At 55.3% G+C, this 18,909-nt stretch overlaps 1 protein-coding gene across 1 annotated transcript in view; it reads right to left on the bottom strand.

Moving 5' to 3' along the window:
• Positions 1-5,424, bottom strand: part of CACNG3 (calcium voltage-gated channel auxiliary subunit gamma 3) — a gene marked incomplete at both ends in the record, with an annotated part of 32,713 nt that extends 27,289 nt beyond the window's left edge. The window contains one exon of the mRNA XM_082312283.1: positions 5,214-5,424. Within this exon, the coding sequence (XP_082168409.1) occupies positions 5,214-5,424 (211 nt within the window). The remainder of the gene's footprint in view (positions 1-5,213) is intronic.
• Positions 5,425-18,909: the final 13,485 nt, after the last annotated feature.

Genomic DNA, 18,909 nt, shown 5'->3' with positions numbered 1-18,909 from the left:
AGGGACATTTGCTTGGCGCTTTTAAAAATTAAAGATAATAACTTTCTAACAGAAACAATATTGCTGTCACCTTGGGGAAATTCTCTGCTTGGCCTCACTCAGAAGGACTGAGAGGAGCTGAAAGCAGGGGAAGAGCTGGTGGCTGTCCAGGGGCAGCTGCTTCCATCCCAATTTAACGCTTTCGGTGCAAACCAATTCAGCTCAGCAGAGCCAAAAGCAACCACGAACAAAACCAACTGAGAGAAAAGTGTAAACGCAGAAGCATGATTGCTACTCAGGAGCAAGGGCAGAGCGCTTCCCCCGCACCCCACGCTTCTGTCAGGCCTGCTGAAAGGGGAACTGAAAATTGCAATTAAAAAATTAAAACTCAGGGGTTTTAATATTGGAAGTAGCAGTCAGGAGATGCACGTGGCTGATAAGAGAAGCTAATGGGATCAGTTAAAATAAATCTGCAACCAAAAGGTTTAAGCAAAACAAGGAGGAATTCTTTAGTCACGTTAGAAGAAAGGAGCTTTACCGCTGATGTAAATCACTACCAGATCATGATGGTGCAACTGTCAGTCATGAAGGAGCAGTGACATACAATTATTTATTCATCAGCTACTTCTGTTCTGTACTTGGAGACAAATAGGCTCCTGTATTCCGCCAGGAGTTAGGGAGGATGCTAAACAGCAACTATTAAGTGTAAACATGAAATTGGTAGGACTAGAGAACTTTCTCCCAAGAGCATTCAGAGAATAGGCTGAGAGGTTTTCTGAAGATCTAAAATGGATTTTAATAAATCTTGGCATTCTGTTGAATTTCTAGAAGACAGGAAAAGCTGGTTTAACGTTTAATCAGCCTGTGCCACAAGCGATGGCGATGGGCAATGGTAGGAGCTGCGTCCCCAGCATTGCCTGTGGGTTAGCTGAGGTGGGCAGCGGCAGGGAGGAACCAGGGGACGAGACAAATGTCAGACAGCCTGGTGGAAAACAGATTTATCAAACTTCATAAATTATTCTTCATATGGTTACAAATTCAGTTGATAAAGGAAATCAGTAACATAATACATTTAAGAGTTCCACAGGGTATTTGATTTAGCTCTCCTGAAAAAGTGAAAGACCAGTATTATGCAGAATCAACAGCGCTTTATTAAAGGGACTAGGAGGCAGATTGCAGAGATTGTACATTGTCATCCGATGGGATATTTCTACACGGGATCACCTGTTACCGGAATAGTGTTGAACTATAACAACGTCTTTATCAAGAGTATTAAAGAAAAAATGAAATAATTGTGGGTAAAAGAGGCAAAGGGCAGAGATTATTTCTTATGTTCAACAGAAGTTTGAGGGGCTCATTTCTCTTCCCAGTGCAACAGCTGGCCGAGGGACATGGCAGATTCACCCTCAGCTGAAGCCTCCAGGAGTGACCATCTATCTAAAACGCACCAAGCAGGAGATGCAGGTCAGGTGTAGCAATGGCTCAGCAGGGTCCTGTGGGCTGTAGGGGTCAACTGACAATAGGCTTAATATTAGGTTTTAATCTAGACAAAGACATATTAGGTTTTAATCTAGACCCCCAAAAAAGACCAAAACCCAAGCCAAGCTCTCCAGGTTTGGCAGGGAGGAATTACCGGCTTGGCAAAGGCTACATTGATGCTGCTCGCAGGACGCTGGAGGGGGGGTGCTGGGACAGGTCCGAGCAGGACAGCTCGGCTGAGGAACGGCTCAGGGTCCCCGCATCCTCGCGCAGCCGCAGGCAGATGTGTCCATCCTCTGCAAACCGCCCCGCATCCTCTGCAAACCACCCCGCGTCCCGCCCCAGCTGAGGATGCCCCAGCAGCAGGGACGGCAGGATGCTGTGCGTCCTTCGGGAGGGAGGCAGGCAGAGCAACACTCGTGGTCCTCCAGAAATGATGGAGCACTTTATTCTGATGAGGGAAATGAAGGAGGAAAGGAAAAGTACCACGTTGCCTTAAAATACAGTATTTCAAGCAGCCTTGGCCAAATTCTCCTGCTACTTCTGCCTGTTTCAGCTCCACATGATGCCATGGAGCCAATCCCAATCTATACCACGCAGCAGGGAGGACAAGGAGGCTCCCTGCGTTTAACGATGCTGAATTTAATTAAGTTTGATGAAAACCAAAGTTCTTTTACTTGCCTAAAACCAACATAAGCCTAAGCAGCTATTTCTCAATTTCAGCTTTCTCCCTGAAGTGCCGTGCGTTTCCCTACCTTTTATATTAACAAGGAAGTCACAGAGGAAAACAACTGATGATAAACAGCCACAGGGGACACACCCTGACAAACACTGGTCACGTTTGAACGGGAAGTACAAGAAGACACCTACTAAGTATTTGCATATTGTAAAAGTGATAATTAGAATCCAAACGCTGCAATTTAAAACAGAGGCCATCCTAGCACAGCAGTCTGGGAACGCCTGCCTGGGCTCCAGATACTGAGTCAATCACTAATTTGTGTTTTCCAGCGTGGGTGTCTCTACATAGGTCTGCGGCGGCTTCATTCAAGATTTATCCGCTCTCGCCTATGGGCTTTTGATGCTCACGTGGTGCAAGCGGCTCCCACGCAGGCGCTGCGTTTGTGTGACTGACATGGATTTAAAGAGCATCTGCGACGGAGCGTGCACCCAGCACTCACGTCGGTCATTTCAATAATCTGCCACGCACACTCAGCCGGACGAGCGACTGGAGCTTGCCACTTAATTCCTCCGTTGTTACACACATTAAATCCCCGTTAGCGGCAGAAAGTTCAAGGCCGAGGTGCTTCCCGATGGGCAGAGAGCACTGCTCAGTGCTAAAAGCATCTTCTGCACCACAGGAGAAGTGGCCCTTTCGACTGACCATGTTCATTCCTAGCACAGGATGATCAAGTGCAACCTCTGTCCATTTCTCAAGCCAGATCCAATGAGTGCACAGAAATCAGAGACACAGCGAGGCCCTGCCAGCAGGAATCAGACAGGACCTGCTGCATGTAAAAGTACTGGGTGCAGGGGCTCAGCACCCAGCACTGCCCCGGCACAGGGCGCACTGGTGGAGAGAGCGGCCGAGCGGCTGCAGCACCGATCCTCAGCTCCGGGGGGGCTCAGCCCCTGCTGCAGCACCATCCTTTCTCCGCGCGGGAACGTGCGTGATGAGCTCTGCACAGCTCGGCTGGGGGAAGTTTTCCATTCCCAGCATTGCATCAGTTAACAGCCTGTGAGACACCAGCTCATTTCTCCAGTGAAATTCTGGAGGGTGATGAGCAGCACCGCTGTGGCCCCCCAGCACCATCGCAGCCCCGCGTGCTCACCCCGAACACTGGCTGGGACCCTCCCTGCCCGGCCGCTGACTCGGTGCCGTGTGCCCCCCGCAGCCCCCATTGCCCGCCCGCACTCTCACGCACATGCAAGGGATGACAGAGCCTGTGCCCAGCTCCAGGCCTTGATTGTGCCATGGCCACGGCAGAGCAGCACTGGCACAGCACCGTCCAGAGCCACCCTGCGCCCGCTCCCACCCCGGCAGCTGTCGGCGTGCCGGCCCGGGGGAGAACGTGAGGTGGGGAGCGACGAGCCCCACGGTGAGCACGTGCCCCACTGCTCCCAGCCCCGCGGCGGGGCTCAGGGCGAGGGACTGTGATTCAGCTCTGAGCTCTGGCGTGGCACTGTTAAGCCCTTTCCTGAGTGTGCTGTGCCCAAGAGACCAGGGCCTCACTGGCTCCTTCCAAAGCAGTGATTTATCGTGGTGAGGGAAACATAAAACATTCGCTGAAAAAAAATACAGCCAGCAAACCCAAGAATTTTGGAAATTACTCATGCCTCCAGTGATCCCATCTTTCACAGCCCTGGCTGCTGCCTCCTCGGCTCCCTCAGCCCAAGAGGGGAGACAGATTATCTCAAATTATTTATTATGGAATTAGAGCCTGATCCAAACCCTCCTTGAATCAATAAGGAAGCTCTGACTGCCTTCACCGGGTTTAGGACCGAGCACCAGGAACAGACAGGGTATTTCTGCATCTGTGGCCGTGACTCACCGAGAACTTTCCAATGTGGAGGGAGCAGCTCGGCCACCGCGGCTCGCTTGCCCCCACCGTTGGAGGTGTCGCTCCCGGGCTGGGGGGAGCCTGACGCCCCCAGGGCCTTGTAAGACAGTGGGGCAGGTTCCCCCGAGTACACAGGACACCAACTGCTGCCGCTAATTTTAAAAGTTACAGCCCAGTGTGATTCCATCAGCCACTTTTTGCTGCGCAGGTACCAGCACCTGGCTCCATTCAAGCTCATGTTTAAGCACAGCCTACTGTTGCTCATAAAAATCTCAACCAGTAGCTTTGGGGCAAAACTGCCCCCAAAGCGTGGCCTGTGCTGCAGGAGGGCAGCAGCTGCCGTGGCCTCGCCGGCCGGGCGCTGCTGCAGGAGTGAAGCAACGGGGCGAAGCAGCGAGGCCGGGCAGGCGGGAGCCCGGGCGTGGGGCAGCCGCGGCGGAGCAGCCCAGCCGTGGGGCAGCCCAGGTAGGCCGCGGGGCACAGTCCCCGAGGAACAGTGGAGGCACAAGCTGCGGTAGGGCAGCAGCAGCACACCTTGCCCAGCTCTGCAGTTCAGAGGGGAAGGGCTGGCACTGCTGGCGGGGATCGGCCATAAAAATGCCGGGTGTGATGGGTTTCCCCCGGACAGGGACGCGGTGCCTGCGGAGCAGAGCAGAGGGGGAGAGGCTGAGGGGCTTTGCTCTCTGAGCCATTCACATTAAAACAGCCCCCGGGGCCGGGAGAGGGACCTGTGGCCTCTCAGCCTGAAGCTCCCCGTCTCCCCGATAGCGGGCACAGGCGCCGCGCTGCCGGGAGGATGCACAGCGCGGCGGCCCAGGGACAGCGCCGGTCCCCGGGCACGGGGGACCCCAGCACCCCGCGGCCGCACCCGCGGCCCGGCTCCACCCGGACCCCGCGTCCTGCGTGCAGGAGCCACCCGCGAAGTTTCACCCTCGCCCGCGGCGGTGCCACGCCAAGCGCCGTCTCCCTGCCCGGGGAGGGGAGAGCGGCAGCCGGGGGGCGGCGGGGCCGCCCAACAGCCCGGCCGGGAGGGATGCTCCGCTCGCCGGCCGCGGGCGCCGGGGCTGGCCGGGCCCCGGCTCTGGGGTGGGGGAGTCCCGGGGTGCCCCTGCCCTCCCCCGAACTTTTGGGAAGGGCCCCCCGCGGGGCCGGGGGGTGGGGGGGCGCGGCGGGGCGCCCCGGCGGGGCGGTCGGTACCTTCCAGGCAGCACGTCCTCCAGAGCCCCGAGTGGGTCATCACCTCCTCGTTCTTGCGGCTCGTGTCGTTGTCGCTCGTGGACTTAGTCCTGCACACGCCGCGCGAGTAGAGCCAGTAGTCGGTGCCCACGGCGATGGTCATCAGGCTGAAGGCTGCGAAGGCTCCCACCGTGGTGATGAGCATCTGGACGCCTCTGTCACACATCCTCATGCTGCTTCATCCTACGGCGGCGGCTCGCAGGGGAAGGGCCGGCGCCGCCGCCCGCCGCCGCGCTCCGCGCTCGGCGCCTCATGCCCCCGCGGCCCGCGGCGAGCCGGGCCCCCGCGGCGGCGCTGCGCGGGGCCGCCGAGCCCCCGGGCCCCCGGCCGGCATGGCCCCCGCGGCGGCGCGGGGCGCGGAGCGGCTCCGCCGTGCGCCCGCGGCGGGAGCGCGGCGCCTCTCCCGGCGCCTCCCCCGCGCCGCCCGGCCAAGGCATCCGCGGGGGGCGGCGGGGGCGGGGGGCAGCGGAGGGCGGGCCGCGGGGGGCCGCGCCGCCTGGAAACCGCCCCCCGCCCGGCCGGCGGCGGGGGCAGCGCCCGGGGATGGGGACCGGGACCGGGACCGGGACCGGGACCGGGAGCTCGCCGCGGGGTGCCGGGACCGGGAGGGGAGCGGCCCCGGCGGGGCGGCCGGGGAGCGGGAGCCCGCTCCGGGGCGCCGGGACCGGGCGAGGAGGGGGACCGGGACCGAGCGGGGGAGCCCACCCCGGGGTGCTGGGACCGGGAGGGGACTGACCCGGTGCGGGGCCGGGAGCCCAGCCCGGGGAGCCGGGACCGGGCGGGGACTGGACGAGGACCGGGACCGCCCCGGGGGACCGTGACCGCGCGGGGAGCCCCCCCCCGGGGTGCTGGGACCGGGACTGCGCCGGGGGACCGCTCTGGGGGTGCCGGGCTGACACCCGCCCCCAGCCCCCCGGAACGGGGCAGCTCGGCTCCCCGGCCCCCTCCCGGCCTCGGCCGGGAGCCCTGGAGCGCGGTCCGCCCCGGCACTGGAGCCGCTCCCCGGTACCGGGTGCCGAGCTGGGGGCGAGGGGCCGCGCACCGACCCAGCCCCCGGGGCGGGGGGGCACAGCACCCGCGGCCCTGGGGATGCCCCAGCACCGGCCCCCGCTGACACGGAGCTTGCCCCCAGGAGACCAGCTTTTATCACCTGCACAGACCAAAACCAGCGCAGGTGCCACCAAACAGCCGCTGTACCTTGGGGTGTTTTCCACACCACGCTCCCTAATTGTTTGCCACCAGTTAAAGCCCTCACTCTCTCTCTCTGCCCCTCTCTGTTGCCTCCTCGTCTCTCAAACATTTTTGCAGCCAGTTGGAGGAGCTTATGACTCATGTGACCTTTCAAATAAGCCCTATAATATACTCACCTCTTAAATTAATAGTATTTTAAGGGCTACGGGTGAGACAGGAAAGTATATGATTTACCTTATAGTGTGTACGTCCACAGTTCTCATTTGTATGCACTCACATATAAATACTAGTTATTTACTCCCAAAATGCAAACAGAAAATTACGAAGGTTACCAAAAACTCCGGTACTGAGAAATTAAGAAGTGTGAAAATTAAGTAGCCTCCTCAACCTTAAATCACCTTCTTTGTGCATACTCATTAGGCAGGGCATGCCGATTGCAACGCCGCTGTATTTCTTCCCCAGCACCCTGCCACGCGCAGCGCGCCCGCTGTACCGGCTGCCCAGCTGTGGGTCACCCTGGTTTATTCCCCTGCTTCGTTACGGGCCCTTTGCCTCGTTTACTGCCTCTGTTGAGAGCCCAGGCTCTCCCAGGCGCAGTGCGCCAGTTTCTGCTGTTCCAGTGTTTCCATCCAGAGAGCTGCAGTGCCCGGTGGGCTGGGGGCCGACAGCAGTCCCTGATGAAGGTGAGGATGGAGACTCCGGGATTGTGGTCAGAAGCATCCACCCAAGCTGAATCACAGGGCTTTTTTCTGTGTATTTTCTGTGGAGGGGTTATAGTTGCCTGGTTTCTGTGACTGGCATTGGCAGTGGTGCACGACGGTCACAGGTCACACCTTGGTGTCACAGGCTGGACACCAAGATGAGCCCTGCGCAGCCGGGATGCTTCTCTGAGTGATCGGGTGGGTACCATGAAGGTAGCTCGGGGCAAGGTGCAGGGAGAGACGGTGCCTCTCCAGGACAGCTGCCTCAGCCTTGGCATTACGCTCCCTCGTCCTGCCACCTCCAGCACTCCCACCGCCTGTCACCCAGCTCTCGCAGCGCGTGGGGCAGAGCCTGACACCAGCACCCGGCCTGGCCCCCATCCTGTGCAGAGGCAGGCATCCCGGGGAGGAGGCAGCAAAGATATCTCACACCTACAGCGAAGGGGCTGCAAATTGCATTCCGAGTGGGGGATTTTGCAGCCTTAATTGTGTTATTTTAACATAGTGTGTGTAGGTGTGTGCAGAGTGCACATGTACCGTTTCCTAGGCTTTTAACAAAGCAAGCTCAAACAGAATCAAAGTCCATGCCAGATCATGTTGGACCTTGTAGGGGTTGGTGGCAGGGCACCCCTCTTACCACCCCTCTTACCACTCATTGCATGGAGTAGCCAGTCCCAGGAGTGAGCCTGGAGCTCTGCCCAGAGCAGCCACCCCAGGGGTTTCTCTAAGATTTGCAGCCAACAAGAATTTGGGGACCTTGCCACCCCGCTTTGCAGCTCCGGCTTTGCAGCTCAGGCTCTGGAGGGCAGCGTGCTCCGGTGGTCACAGCCTGGCACCCTGCCCTGTGCAGCCTGGGCTCCTCCAGCCCCGGCCCCCGTCACCCCTTGCTGTTCACTGCCTTATCCATCACCATCTACCTGCTCACAGATCTGGACTCTTCTGAGTTCGGCAAAGTGGAAACAAATAACACAAACCAGCTCATGCTGCAAAGATTGTACAACTTGTGCAAAAAAAAAGCTGTCCTTGCAGGTAAAAATGTCCTAAACCGAGATCTGTTAGGCTTTGTCCTTCCAAATCCGGCGATGAAAGCTCTGCTGCATTTAAATTGGCAAAGTGACAGAAAGTAAGTAGTCAGAAATAATCCCTAGCTGGATTAGGTTTTTTCCTTGAAGGAAGAGAGGCTCTGATACAAGCCGAGTTTAGGTCATTAGCAATGCAGTGAGATGCTGAGCTCCAGCCTTGCCTAGTCCTCACTTCATTTCCCTGCTCCTGGGGGCTGCAAGGGGATAAGGATTCCAGAGCCTTTGGCACATGTGTTCATCCTTCCCCACTCCTACGAGGGGATTATTTATATCTGCACATGCTTTGGAAATGCTGGTTGCAATGTACCGACTCTAACAGGACTCCAGAGGTGAGGCTGGTGTGTCCTTACGTGATGCGCTACTGAGATCAGGGAGGTTCTCCTAGATGTGACACGAGTGAGCAATGCCATACGTGCGAGCTCGTACAGTTGCCTACCAGCTCTGCAGCTCCCTGCTGGACTTCCGACAGTTTAGTAGCAATAAAAATAGCAGGGGAGAGAAACAGAAATCCATTCTTATTAAGCCTCTTTACTCTGAGAAGATGCAAAGGCAGCGCAGGAGTGGCCATGCATGGGCTAGCAAGCAGCACGCAGCCTCTCGGGAGACCCAGGTGAATGCGCTTACGGCAGCTGCATGCTAAAGGCCACCTCGCTTTGCCCACACTTCTGCTTTCACATGCACCAGCTGCACACACTGGCGTGCCTCACCATCGCATCTGCTTTTTTTTCCCTCTGCACCAATACCCTGGGCAGACAAAACAAGTTCAGGAGAGGGAAGGGGGTGACGGGGACAGCAAACGTCACACAAGTGCCACAGGGTTCCCCCAGCTGCTCTGTGCTGGGTACGGGGTGCTATGTGCAGTTCAGCAGCTCCCCAGCCCAGCAGCCCTGCCGGGGACATCCCAATCCCAATCCCAGGCTGCAGGAGGGAAGCCAAGGGAATCCCTTCCCCAAGGTCATACAAAGACCAGCCTCTACATGGAGCATGACTGCATGGGATGGGAGGGAAAGAAGGAAGATTATCAAAGGGATTCTATGAGGCAGTGGTACCACAGAAGTAATAAAAGAACAAATAGCAGGAGATTAAAAGATATTTTGTAGTCTGAGTCCAGCCGGACCATGCTGAACCACCATAAAAGGTTTGCTGCTGCTCTGACCCACTGCAATTTAATTGATTTGATTTAAATTCTTTGAAGAAGAAGTGGATAACGAATAATGAGGCAAACAGGATTGTAATGCAAATGAAAGAGATGAAAGATGGCTTTAGGGAGACGGCTCTTGAAGGTCAGAGTCTAACGCAAAGCTGCTTCTGGTCACTCATTCAAACATTAATGAGGCTGTGTTCCTCCTGATGTCTTTGATGGATGGAGGGATGGCTCAGGAGGCAAATGCTGTGCTGATGTCTGGCCTTTCTCCTCCTCGCTCCAAGCGCATCATCCCCTTGCAGTGGTGGGGAGGATTTTACCTGGCATGTTGTAGGGACTTGGAGTTTTGCTGCCCGTCTTACAACGGGTAAGCAGACTTCTTAATCGGGTTCTTCCAGATACTCTGATGGAGACTCTAACTTCAGAATTAATTAACTTCACTATCAAAAGCTGAGTCATTTGTCACAATGGTTTTGTCATTAGCTCCCATAATTAAGGAAAGTGTCACAAAACCAAATGTTTCACTTACACAAGCCAGGGTAACTGAGGCTCAGAAGCATTTCCGACATGCTGGGAATGGGCACGTCAGCAAAGCTGGGGAGGGGCTTGACGGGCCACCCCGAAACCCTGTGCCGGGGCCGTGGGAGACCTTCCTGGCATGGCCCCACAGACCAACCTGTCCTGCAGCTTGCCCTGCCCCATGGCCGGGGGCTGTAGAGGAACAGTAACGGTGCCAGCAGCAGGGGACAGACCAGGACTCTCCGGCCTGGAGGAGAGATGCTAGGGGTACACGGGCAGCACCAGGACCGGTTGAGCCCTGCAGTTTTCCCATCCCCATGTGAAATGGGGTGGTCCCCAGTGACCACCAGCCAAGCCAGGTGGGAGAGATGAGGACATCTTCTTGCTGAAGGCTTAGCTGAAGTCCCCAAAGGGAGAAGACAATGCCCTTCCTAACACGCTCACCAGCTTTCACAAGGGCACTTCCTAAGAAGGCAAATTTCCTCGATGGAGAAAAGCACGTCTGTGCCATGCAGCTTTCTGTGCAAGTGAGCAGAAAGCTGCATAACAGTGCACTCGGCCAGGAAACCCCTCACAGCCTCAGGAACACGTGCAGACGTGAGGGGATTTGCAGAGCTCCAACGCTCTGAGCCTGCTGCTCCCCTGCCCTCACTGCCGTGGCAGGGCAAGGCTGTGCAAAGCGCCCGCAGAGGGTCTGCCCGGCACCCAACCTCCCCAGCGCCAGCCAGGCCACCCCCCGCAGCCCTGCGTGAGTTACAGGGACTGGGAACCAGTGCTGATGGGGTGGTGGGAAGAGCATCTGCAACAGTGTTAATTAACTCATCTTAATTAGCAATTAACTGACGATCCAAAAAACAAACACCTTCCCTCCCCCTTGGTCTATATTGTATCTTTAAGCACAGCCCCAGCCGCAAGTCTCCACTCCTAGCCCTGCATTCAGGCAGGCTCCATTTGTGAATATTCTCTAGCTGTGCAGATATGCATCTTTTTTACAGAAAAGCTGCAACATTTCAGCATTTGCTGCTGTAACAGTGCTTGGCGGGACCCCTCCAGGTGACCAGGCAGGCGGCCAACAGCCAGAACCAGCTGTGGATTGCCGGGGATCCCATGGCATGCCCAGCCCACCAACTCTCGCCCCGCATGCCACTGGAGTCTCGCAGGCAAAGGAAGTCAAGTTCTCAAGGTTTCTTTAAAATTATATATTTTATTTTTTGATACATGCAGCAAATAGAATAAAGAGTATATGCCCATCTAAAAGGAGATCTTTATGAGAATCTTTTGACAACACACAGCAGGTAGTCTAGGATGTAGAAAAGTCATCAAATACTTGCAGGTGAAATCAAATTCACAAACACAAACTGTTCAACAATAAACATTTTCTTTTTTTTTTTTTTTTTCTTGTTTTAATTGCCACTTTGAACGTGATCAGAAATAAACAGTTTGGATGACACTTCCATGCATGGAGCAAGATGCTTGTTGCTTCTTTTGCTGTTGCAGGCTCAGTGGCTCACCTGCTTCCGCAAAAGCAGAGAAACTGCACTCAGTATGAGCTAGTTCCACCCTCCAGATGGAAGCCCTACCTTTTGAACAGCTGGATCCTTGCACTCTGCACTAGAAATCACCCTAGTTCTTCACTTATATTAGAGCTCCTGGGATTAACAATTATCAGAGCCTATCCACTGCCCAGAGCGCTCGCTCATCTTTCCATCTTTGAGATTACCTATATGGGTTGGCCACTATGCAAATTTGCATGTATTGATTAAATGGATCGATAACTCCTTTGGTGATGGCTCTCTTGCAAAGAGAAGGCTGCTCAGATGTCCAGCCAGGGCAGACAAGAGCAGCAGCAGCAGGTTGCCCTTGCCACGTGCAAATGACATCGCGCTGGGGCAGTCCCCGAGCACACACTGGCTGGAGAGCAGCTACGCCTGGGCCGTGCAGCAGCGCTGACAGCCCTGCACAGACCCACCCTGAAACTGCTGTGTAACGGCTGGGTCAGAACTGGCTGTATCCCAAACAGCCATGTACAGCTGCAGGACAGCAGAGTTGGAGTGGATCAGGGTTTCCAGTCCCCCCTCGCCTGCCCACAGCCTCACAGCCCTTAACAGAGCCCTGCAGACCGCCAGGACCAGGCAATTCCTCAGGCTGAGCCCAAGCAGCCAGCCCTGGCTCTCCCCTGACTTCTGGCAGGTTCCTGCTCAGGATCTCCTCCATTCCCTCCGCTCTTCCACTGTCCCGGCGTGCCATGCAAGCTCTCCAGCAGTGCTCCACCGCTGCAGGCACCCAGCAGCCTCCCCGCCGCACCCCAGCTCAAGCTGGGCTGCGCTTTAGACCAGCAACGCAGAAGGCCTGCACAAACAGCCATAGTCCTCTCTCCTTTTCTTCAGCAAAATGTCCAAGTGAAATAGGGCATGCCCAGGGAGCACCGGCATTTGCAGCCCTAACATCCCTGCAGACAGGAATGGGAATCTACTCCTGCACCAAGGTACCCTGGCGTATTTCCAAATACCAGTGTTGGGAATGAAATCCTTAGCCAGTGGGTAAACGCAAGCAGTTATTTCTTCGCTTCCAGGCGCCTCTGCCCTCCTGCCCCATGTCTTCTTCAGTACGCGGTCTCCTTTGCAAAGCCTACGCTGCCGATCAGCCCCCCGGCTGGGTGCCGGAGCCGTGCAGGTTCTGCTGCCCGGAGCAGCCACCACAGCCCCAGCTGCTGCTGCTGACCAGCAGCAAAGGGGCCAACACGGTCCCTGGGGGGGATGTCTAATCCATCCTGCCCCACGGGGAACCACCTCAGGAGCCTGAACCCCACTTACCTGCAGCCAGCCCAGGAGAAAGCATCAGGACTTGCCATCCTTGGCGGGTGGGGTAACTGTATGTCCTGCCTCCTCGGTGCCTCCTCGGTCCCTCCTCCCTCACCTGGGGAGGTGCAGGGCTCTGGGTCCCACCCTGCCACCGCTGGACCCCATTGCCCATCCCACCGCAGCCAGGCTGCTCAGTGTGGGACACCGGACTTGCAGCCAAACCCCCTCCAGCACACAGGCGAGTGGTCAGGCTGCACCCCGCAAGCCCTGGCGGATTTTTCTCTCCTCTGTAGCTGCAGGCTGAGATGCCTCCTCTGTCCCCCAGAGCATCCTTCTGCCTCGCCCGCTGCTCGCTCACACTGTCCCTTTGTCCCCCCGGCACTGCATGCAGCCATGGGTGCACTGCATGCTGGCAGCGCGCTCAGGTATCGTTTTCTGAGCTTTATCCATGCATCAGAGCACCTGAGGACTGACTAACGGGGCTCTCCTGAAGCCTCTCAGCTCTGAGCACCTTCCTGAGCACTGCTTTCCCCATCCAATAGTGAAGACTAAATCATCAAATTACAGCAAACAGTGACTCAACCACTGTCACTCTGCCCTTCCTTGGAAGAGTTTGTACAAGTATCAATGTCTGTGCAGGGCCAGGCATATCCCATTTTACATTTCTCCACAAAAGAAACAGGTCATCTGGAAATAAACCTTGAAATAAGAGTTTGGCAAGTAGCAGAATGGACATCAGAAACGCTCACGGTACAAGTCCTGCAAACAGGACCTAGTCTTTGCTAAGCTCTCCCTGGAGCATGGATCTTAACCCTGCAGATCCCGAAGATGCCACCGAAGCTGCCTGGCGGCACAGCTGAGCACGGCCATGTGCTGGCCCAGCTTCCCCGCGGGGCCCCATCCGAGGCTGCCCGGCTCGCTTGGCGGTCCAGCAATGCCTGCTCCATGCAGAAGTGTCACCCCAACACGTACACAGAAGTCCCGAACAGAAAAGACGTAACTCCCCCCACAGCAGCCCCTGCGTGTAACCACGGCCCCGCGGTGCCCCTCGGCACGGGAGACCTTACAGCAGCATCCTGGACAGACCCTGGGAGCGGCTTCAGAGCTGAAGATACGGAAATTAAAAACATTCACCACTGAAGTAATACTAATTCTGCAGCAACAGGTTTGAAAGTTACAGTAACGTACATGCTCTGAACATCAACTGTGGTCTGCAGAGGATGGCGAGACGTCTTCTGAAACGTGTGCTGGAGTTACGAGAACCCTCACCAGAAACTAGCCCCAGCTTCCCTGGGCTTCATCTGATGCAGAGTGTCTCATAAACTCTCTTGGCAATCTGGCACAATTTGCAGTTTTTCTGGGTTTGGTTTTGTTTCCTCCAGCCCAGGTCAGTGCCCGAGACCATGGACTCACAGCTCACATCCCCCGCACGCACAGGGCACTGCCTGCCTGCAATTTAATAACGGGGCGAGGACACCCGGCTGCCCGCCCCCTGGCAGGCGGGACATCAGCTTTAGCTTCTAGCAGCCTTTTTTCCTCAATGAGTTATTAAAAGAAGAAAATAATTTCAAAAGGTAGAGTTTGATGTTTATAAAAGATCTACAAACCAGAATTTCCTTTATAGGATTCCTCGTGATTCATAAAATTCCACCCCCATTTTCCCCTATAGGCATGGAGTAATGTGTATTTACATTAGAATTGGTAGTGGTTCAGAAAATATACATATGGGTTTTCTTTTTTTTTTGCAAACCAACCAAACTGGTGTGTAATAAGAGAGGAATAACAGCCAGTGACTCAAAGGATGCTCACGCTGGGGGCTCAGCCTGCTGCGGACCCAACAGCAAGTCTCCCCCCGGCTGCTGACGGGCAGTCCCTGCCTGCCCCTGCCCTCCCGCACGGCACTGCTGCTGCACGCGCGGCGCAGCTCGGCCTTACAAATAGCTGCTGGAATTGTCTCTTCTGATTCAGAATTTTTGAAATGATGCAGAAGGTCCTGGATGGCTGAATAAAACCCCCAGGAACTTTGGCAGAAATCAGGTAAATCAAGATGCCTGTGAAATTACCTGGGTTTTGAGCCTTTAAGATAATAGCAGAGGGTGTAAAGTAGAAAAGTTACCTTTATAAATAGCCCTCAGTAAAGCCCTTTTGTAGTGGGCATATTTTCAGTTGGTAAATTGTAAACCGAGAATATAAATGTGTTTTGTTTTGGTAGAATATTAATATCCTTTACAGAGCTGTTAAATTTTGACAGTGTCTGTGAAAAAACAGGAGAAAGATTTATGAGAGTGCTGACAGAGTGTATCAAAACTGCAAACTGTTCCAGATGTTAAAAAAAAATCCCACCTTTCACTTAGAAAAAGATTTGCTCTGATTTACAAGAACTGGCATGGAATTTGTTTGGAGTCTTAATGCCTGAGTGTAGGAAAGGACGTGTGGCGAGGCGCAGGCTTGCGGGAGGCGAGGGAGGAAGACGGCTTCGATGAGCCAGGCTGACGGTATATACAATGCATTTAAAAATATATGTCTATAAGCAGACTTTTCCACACTGATCAAATGTATCCATGTCTTGAACAAAAGGCTCCTCTAAGACAAGCTCACAGTCATCGCAAGCTTCAGCACAACGGTTTAAGATATCAACCATGCTTAGCATTCAACAGAAACGATTTGTGAGTAGCTAGGGTCACTGGAATCTCAGCATCCGATTTCAAAAATTACAAAGACTGTAGCAATTTGGTATATTTCTGTTTAAAAACTCTATTAGTCACCACCAACTATAGTTCCTAGAAGTATTACTGACTGTTAACTCGAACCCCAAACATCTCCAGCTAGGGAAACCAAGCTAGCAAGTGACACAGACATAGAAAGGCCTCCTAAAACAAGCGGTCGGCGTGTTTCGCATGAGGGTATGTATGTCTGCACTGCTAATCCCGGAAGACTAGTGTCGGTATGTACAAGGCGATCTGGAGTTTCGGACTGCGAGGAGAGGGCGGGCGGCGGCCGCGCCGCGACTACACGTTAATGACAAACTCAGGGTTAGTGTAGGAGAATCCAGCAAACTCGTTCTGGTCCAAGTTCATGATGAAGAGTTTGTCCGTGGGCGTGAGCTCCACCGGCTGCCGGGTGAACTCTTTGTCGAAGTTGGAAGTGTCTCGTTTGTCCTTCTGTTAAACGGAAAGCACAGAGTTAAACGCGGTAAAGCGGGGAGCGCGAGCGAGCAAGCGAGCGAGCGGTGGCAGCACCCGAGGGTGCTCGGCCGGAGAGCTGTGCTGTCCCTGGGCTTCGTGCCCAGCACTCGAGATCTCCGTGCTGGTTTCTACAGCTGCCGGCGATGAGGAATACACACCCAAACAGGCAGCGGCAGCCCCTGTACAACAGAAGCAACCCCACACCATGGGCAAGAACGGAAGAACACCAGTTTAATGCGCCTGAAACACACAACCAGACAGTAAAGGGACACGATGAGAGCATGGGGCATCGGGGAGGGCTGCGGTGCTCCCAGGCCGAGCATCCCTCCTCTCCTGGCTGCTGCGAGAGAGAGAAACAGAGCAGTTTCTCAGCATGCAAAACCATCACTGCAAACAGAGATTCACAATACACAGGAGGAAGGAGCCTGGAGGAAGCAACATGCCTTGAAATAGAAGTAAACATTCAATAAGATTTCGAAATTTGCACAAAATAATCAGCTGTAGGAGCTCCTTTTGCTTTAAGCTTGATTTTTTAAAATTATGCTATGATATAGTATTGACCGACACAGTGTTTTATTGATTTGAGGATGTGATTTGCTCCAGGGCTGTATGTAGAAAATATATAGTAGTTCAAAACCAGTAGAAGAACGAAAATTCCACATATGCAACCTTTTACCATTTTAATTTCATAAGAAGAACAACTTTGCAGCTACATCCAACCCAAAAAAGAAAAAAAAAAAGTTACTGTCTCGATTAGCACTGGTAACCTGCTATTGGCACTGCAGAGCCCATCAGTCAGGAACACTTGGGCCATTTTTATAAATGGGTGTGCATCCGAGATTGCCCAATTAAGCTATGTTCTGGCTGCGGGAGGTTACGGTGGCTTGACTGAATGGGAAACCGGAGCATGAAGATACAATATAAGCACCCAGGATCCTTCATCAGTAAAGAAAGCCCACGGAGGGACAACCCGCTCCCTGCAGCGCGGCAGCGGCGTGAGCAGCCAGGCAGCCCGTGGGCTGGGAGCCTGCTCTGCTTCGTCTCCTTATTAAAGCAAACTTTCCCTCTCTCTTCTTCTGTGTCTCTATGTAAGAGCTTAAACGAGCCAGAAGCACAGTCATTTGCAGTCCTCTCCCAGTGTTCCTAACTACCCGTAAAGGCTGTGCACAGGGCGCGGGGCTGGGATGCTGCTGGGTGGGAGACCTGCAGCATGGCCCCGGGGCCGGACAAGCCTCGCCGCAGAGCACTGCGCTTTCCACCGCTTTTTCATTTTTACGAGCAGGCGCAGCCACCCCCGTGCCCTGACTCTGTGCTGGAGGTCACCTTCCCCTGCTGTGGCACTGGCAGGACCCTGTCACAAATTTGATGTCTTACAGGAACCTGCAAAATGGCCTGGTTTTTTTTTTTTTAGACTCTGCCTTTGGACCAAGGCCCCCGTAGCTTGCCTGCACTCTGCTACGATGGGAGATTTCCAACTCTGGCTTATTTTGTCAGCTCATGGCAGAGGGGTAACTGCGGGGGGGCCCCGCCGCGCTCACACCCCAGCTGCTCCATCACCGGACACGTGCGTGCCATGGGCCGCAGGAGGGACCACGCTGGCTGGTCTGTGGCCCCACCCCGCTCCCTCCCGCCGCAGCCATCCTCCCCACTGCTCGGTACTGATGAAGCACCTGGTGGGCGATATGTTGTGTCCTCACTGCAGCACCTCTCGTCCCACCAGCTGCTGCTGGTGCAGGGATGCTGGGGCAGAACCATCAGCACCTTCATGCCTCAAGCAGGAGCACGGCCAGAATACAGCCAAGAGCTAGGTCCTCCCTGCCCTCCTCCTGCCAGCCCGGCCAGGCCAGGAGCACCACATCACAACTGCAGCTGGATCGAGCCTCTGGAGACGAGCCCTGTTGCCAGCAGTGGACCAGGACATCCATGGCCGCTCAGAGACTCCACTTGCTGCAGGAGGCATCCCATCAGGACAGCTTCAGCCTTGCAGGGGGAAAACCAGAGAGCAAAGAGAGCCAAGGGCAGCTGAGAGGAGATGAGGTGGGAAGAAAAACAGGGCTGGAGCTCAAGGAACAAAGAGGGAAAAGCCAGGAGAAGAGCCAGGACACGGCTGTGTCATCAAGCCAGCGAGGCTTTGAGCACGCAGCGGTGCTCAGGGCACCGGTGTCCCGACCTGCCGGCGCCTGTTGGGTCCCAGCCTGTCCCCGAGCAGGAGCTGGGTCTCTGCCTTCCCTCTTGGACAAGTGGCACTTGGGAGCCAGTACAGTCCCTGCAGGGCTCCTCTTCCCAACACAGAGAAGGAAGAAGAGGTGGATTTGGGGGCACAGAGCAGGAGTGGGGAAGGGCAGACAAGGTGAGGGAGCAGGCTTCAGGTGCAGAATTCTGCCAAGCAAAGGGTGAAGTGGTTGAAACATAAGTGTAAGCCCACCTCGATGGAAGGCAGCATCCCCCCTAGGACGAGAAGGGCCAGCTTGGAGCTATGGAAGAGCAGAGGCACTGCCCTTCACTGCAAAGAGGCTGTTTCGAAGCAGTTGCACAGGGGCTCTCTCTTGCAGCCCCACCACATGCAGAAGGAAGGAGCTGACGGTGGCACCAGGCTCCTGCACTGCTCCCGGAGGGATGCTGAGCTGACCAAATGGTTCCTGAAGGCCACATCCACTCGAACCAATGTGTGCCAAAACAACACCATCCTACCAAGCCAGGAGCTTCTCCTGAGCAGGAATGCTGTGGGATGCTACAAAGGGGAATGAAATGTCCACATTTGCCGCTGGTGCAAATTGCCACCACGGTCCCCAGCCCTTTGGAGCGGCCTCTGCTGATGGCCCCAGAGAGGACAAGTGCTCAGCCTGGAAGCCCTCGGGTGAGCAAAACCTCCTGCTGCTTTTCAGTGGCAGAAAACTCTGGCAAAGGCTGTGACATGCCTGGGAGGGGGCTCAGGGCAGCCCATCTCCCCCTGTACAGCATCCTCAGGCAGCTTCCCCCCCACACTCCTCCAGGGGCTCAGCAGGAAAGCGCAGCACCATGAGGGCCCAGCTGT

The sequence above is a fragment of the Platalea leucorodia genome (assembly GCF_965183815.1).
Source record: "Platalea leucorodia genome assembly, chromosome: 5".
NCBI classification, from domain to species: Eukaryota; Metazoa; Chordata; class Aves; order Pelecaniformes; family Threskiornithidae; genus Platalea; species Platalea leucorodia.
Note: the sequence above shows the minus strand (reverse complement) of the source record. Positions and strands in the feature narration are given on the sequence as shown.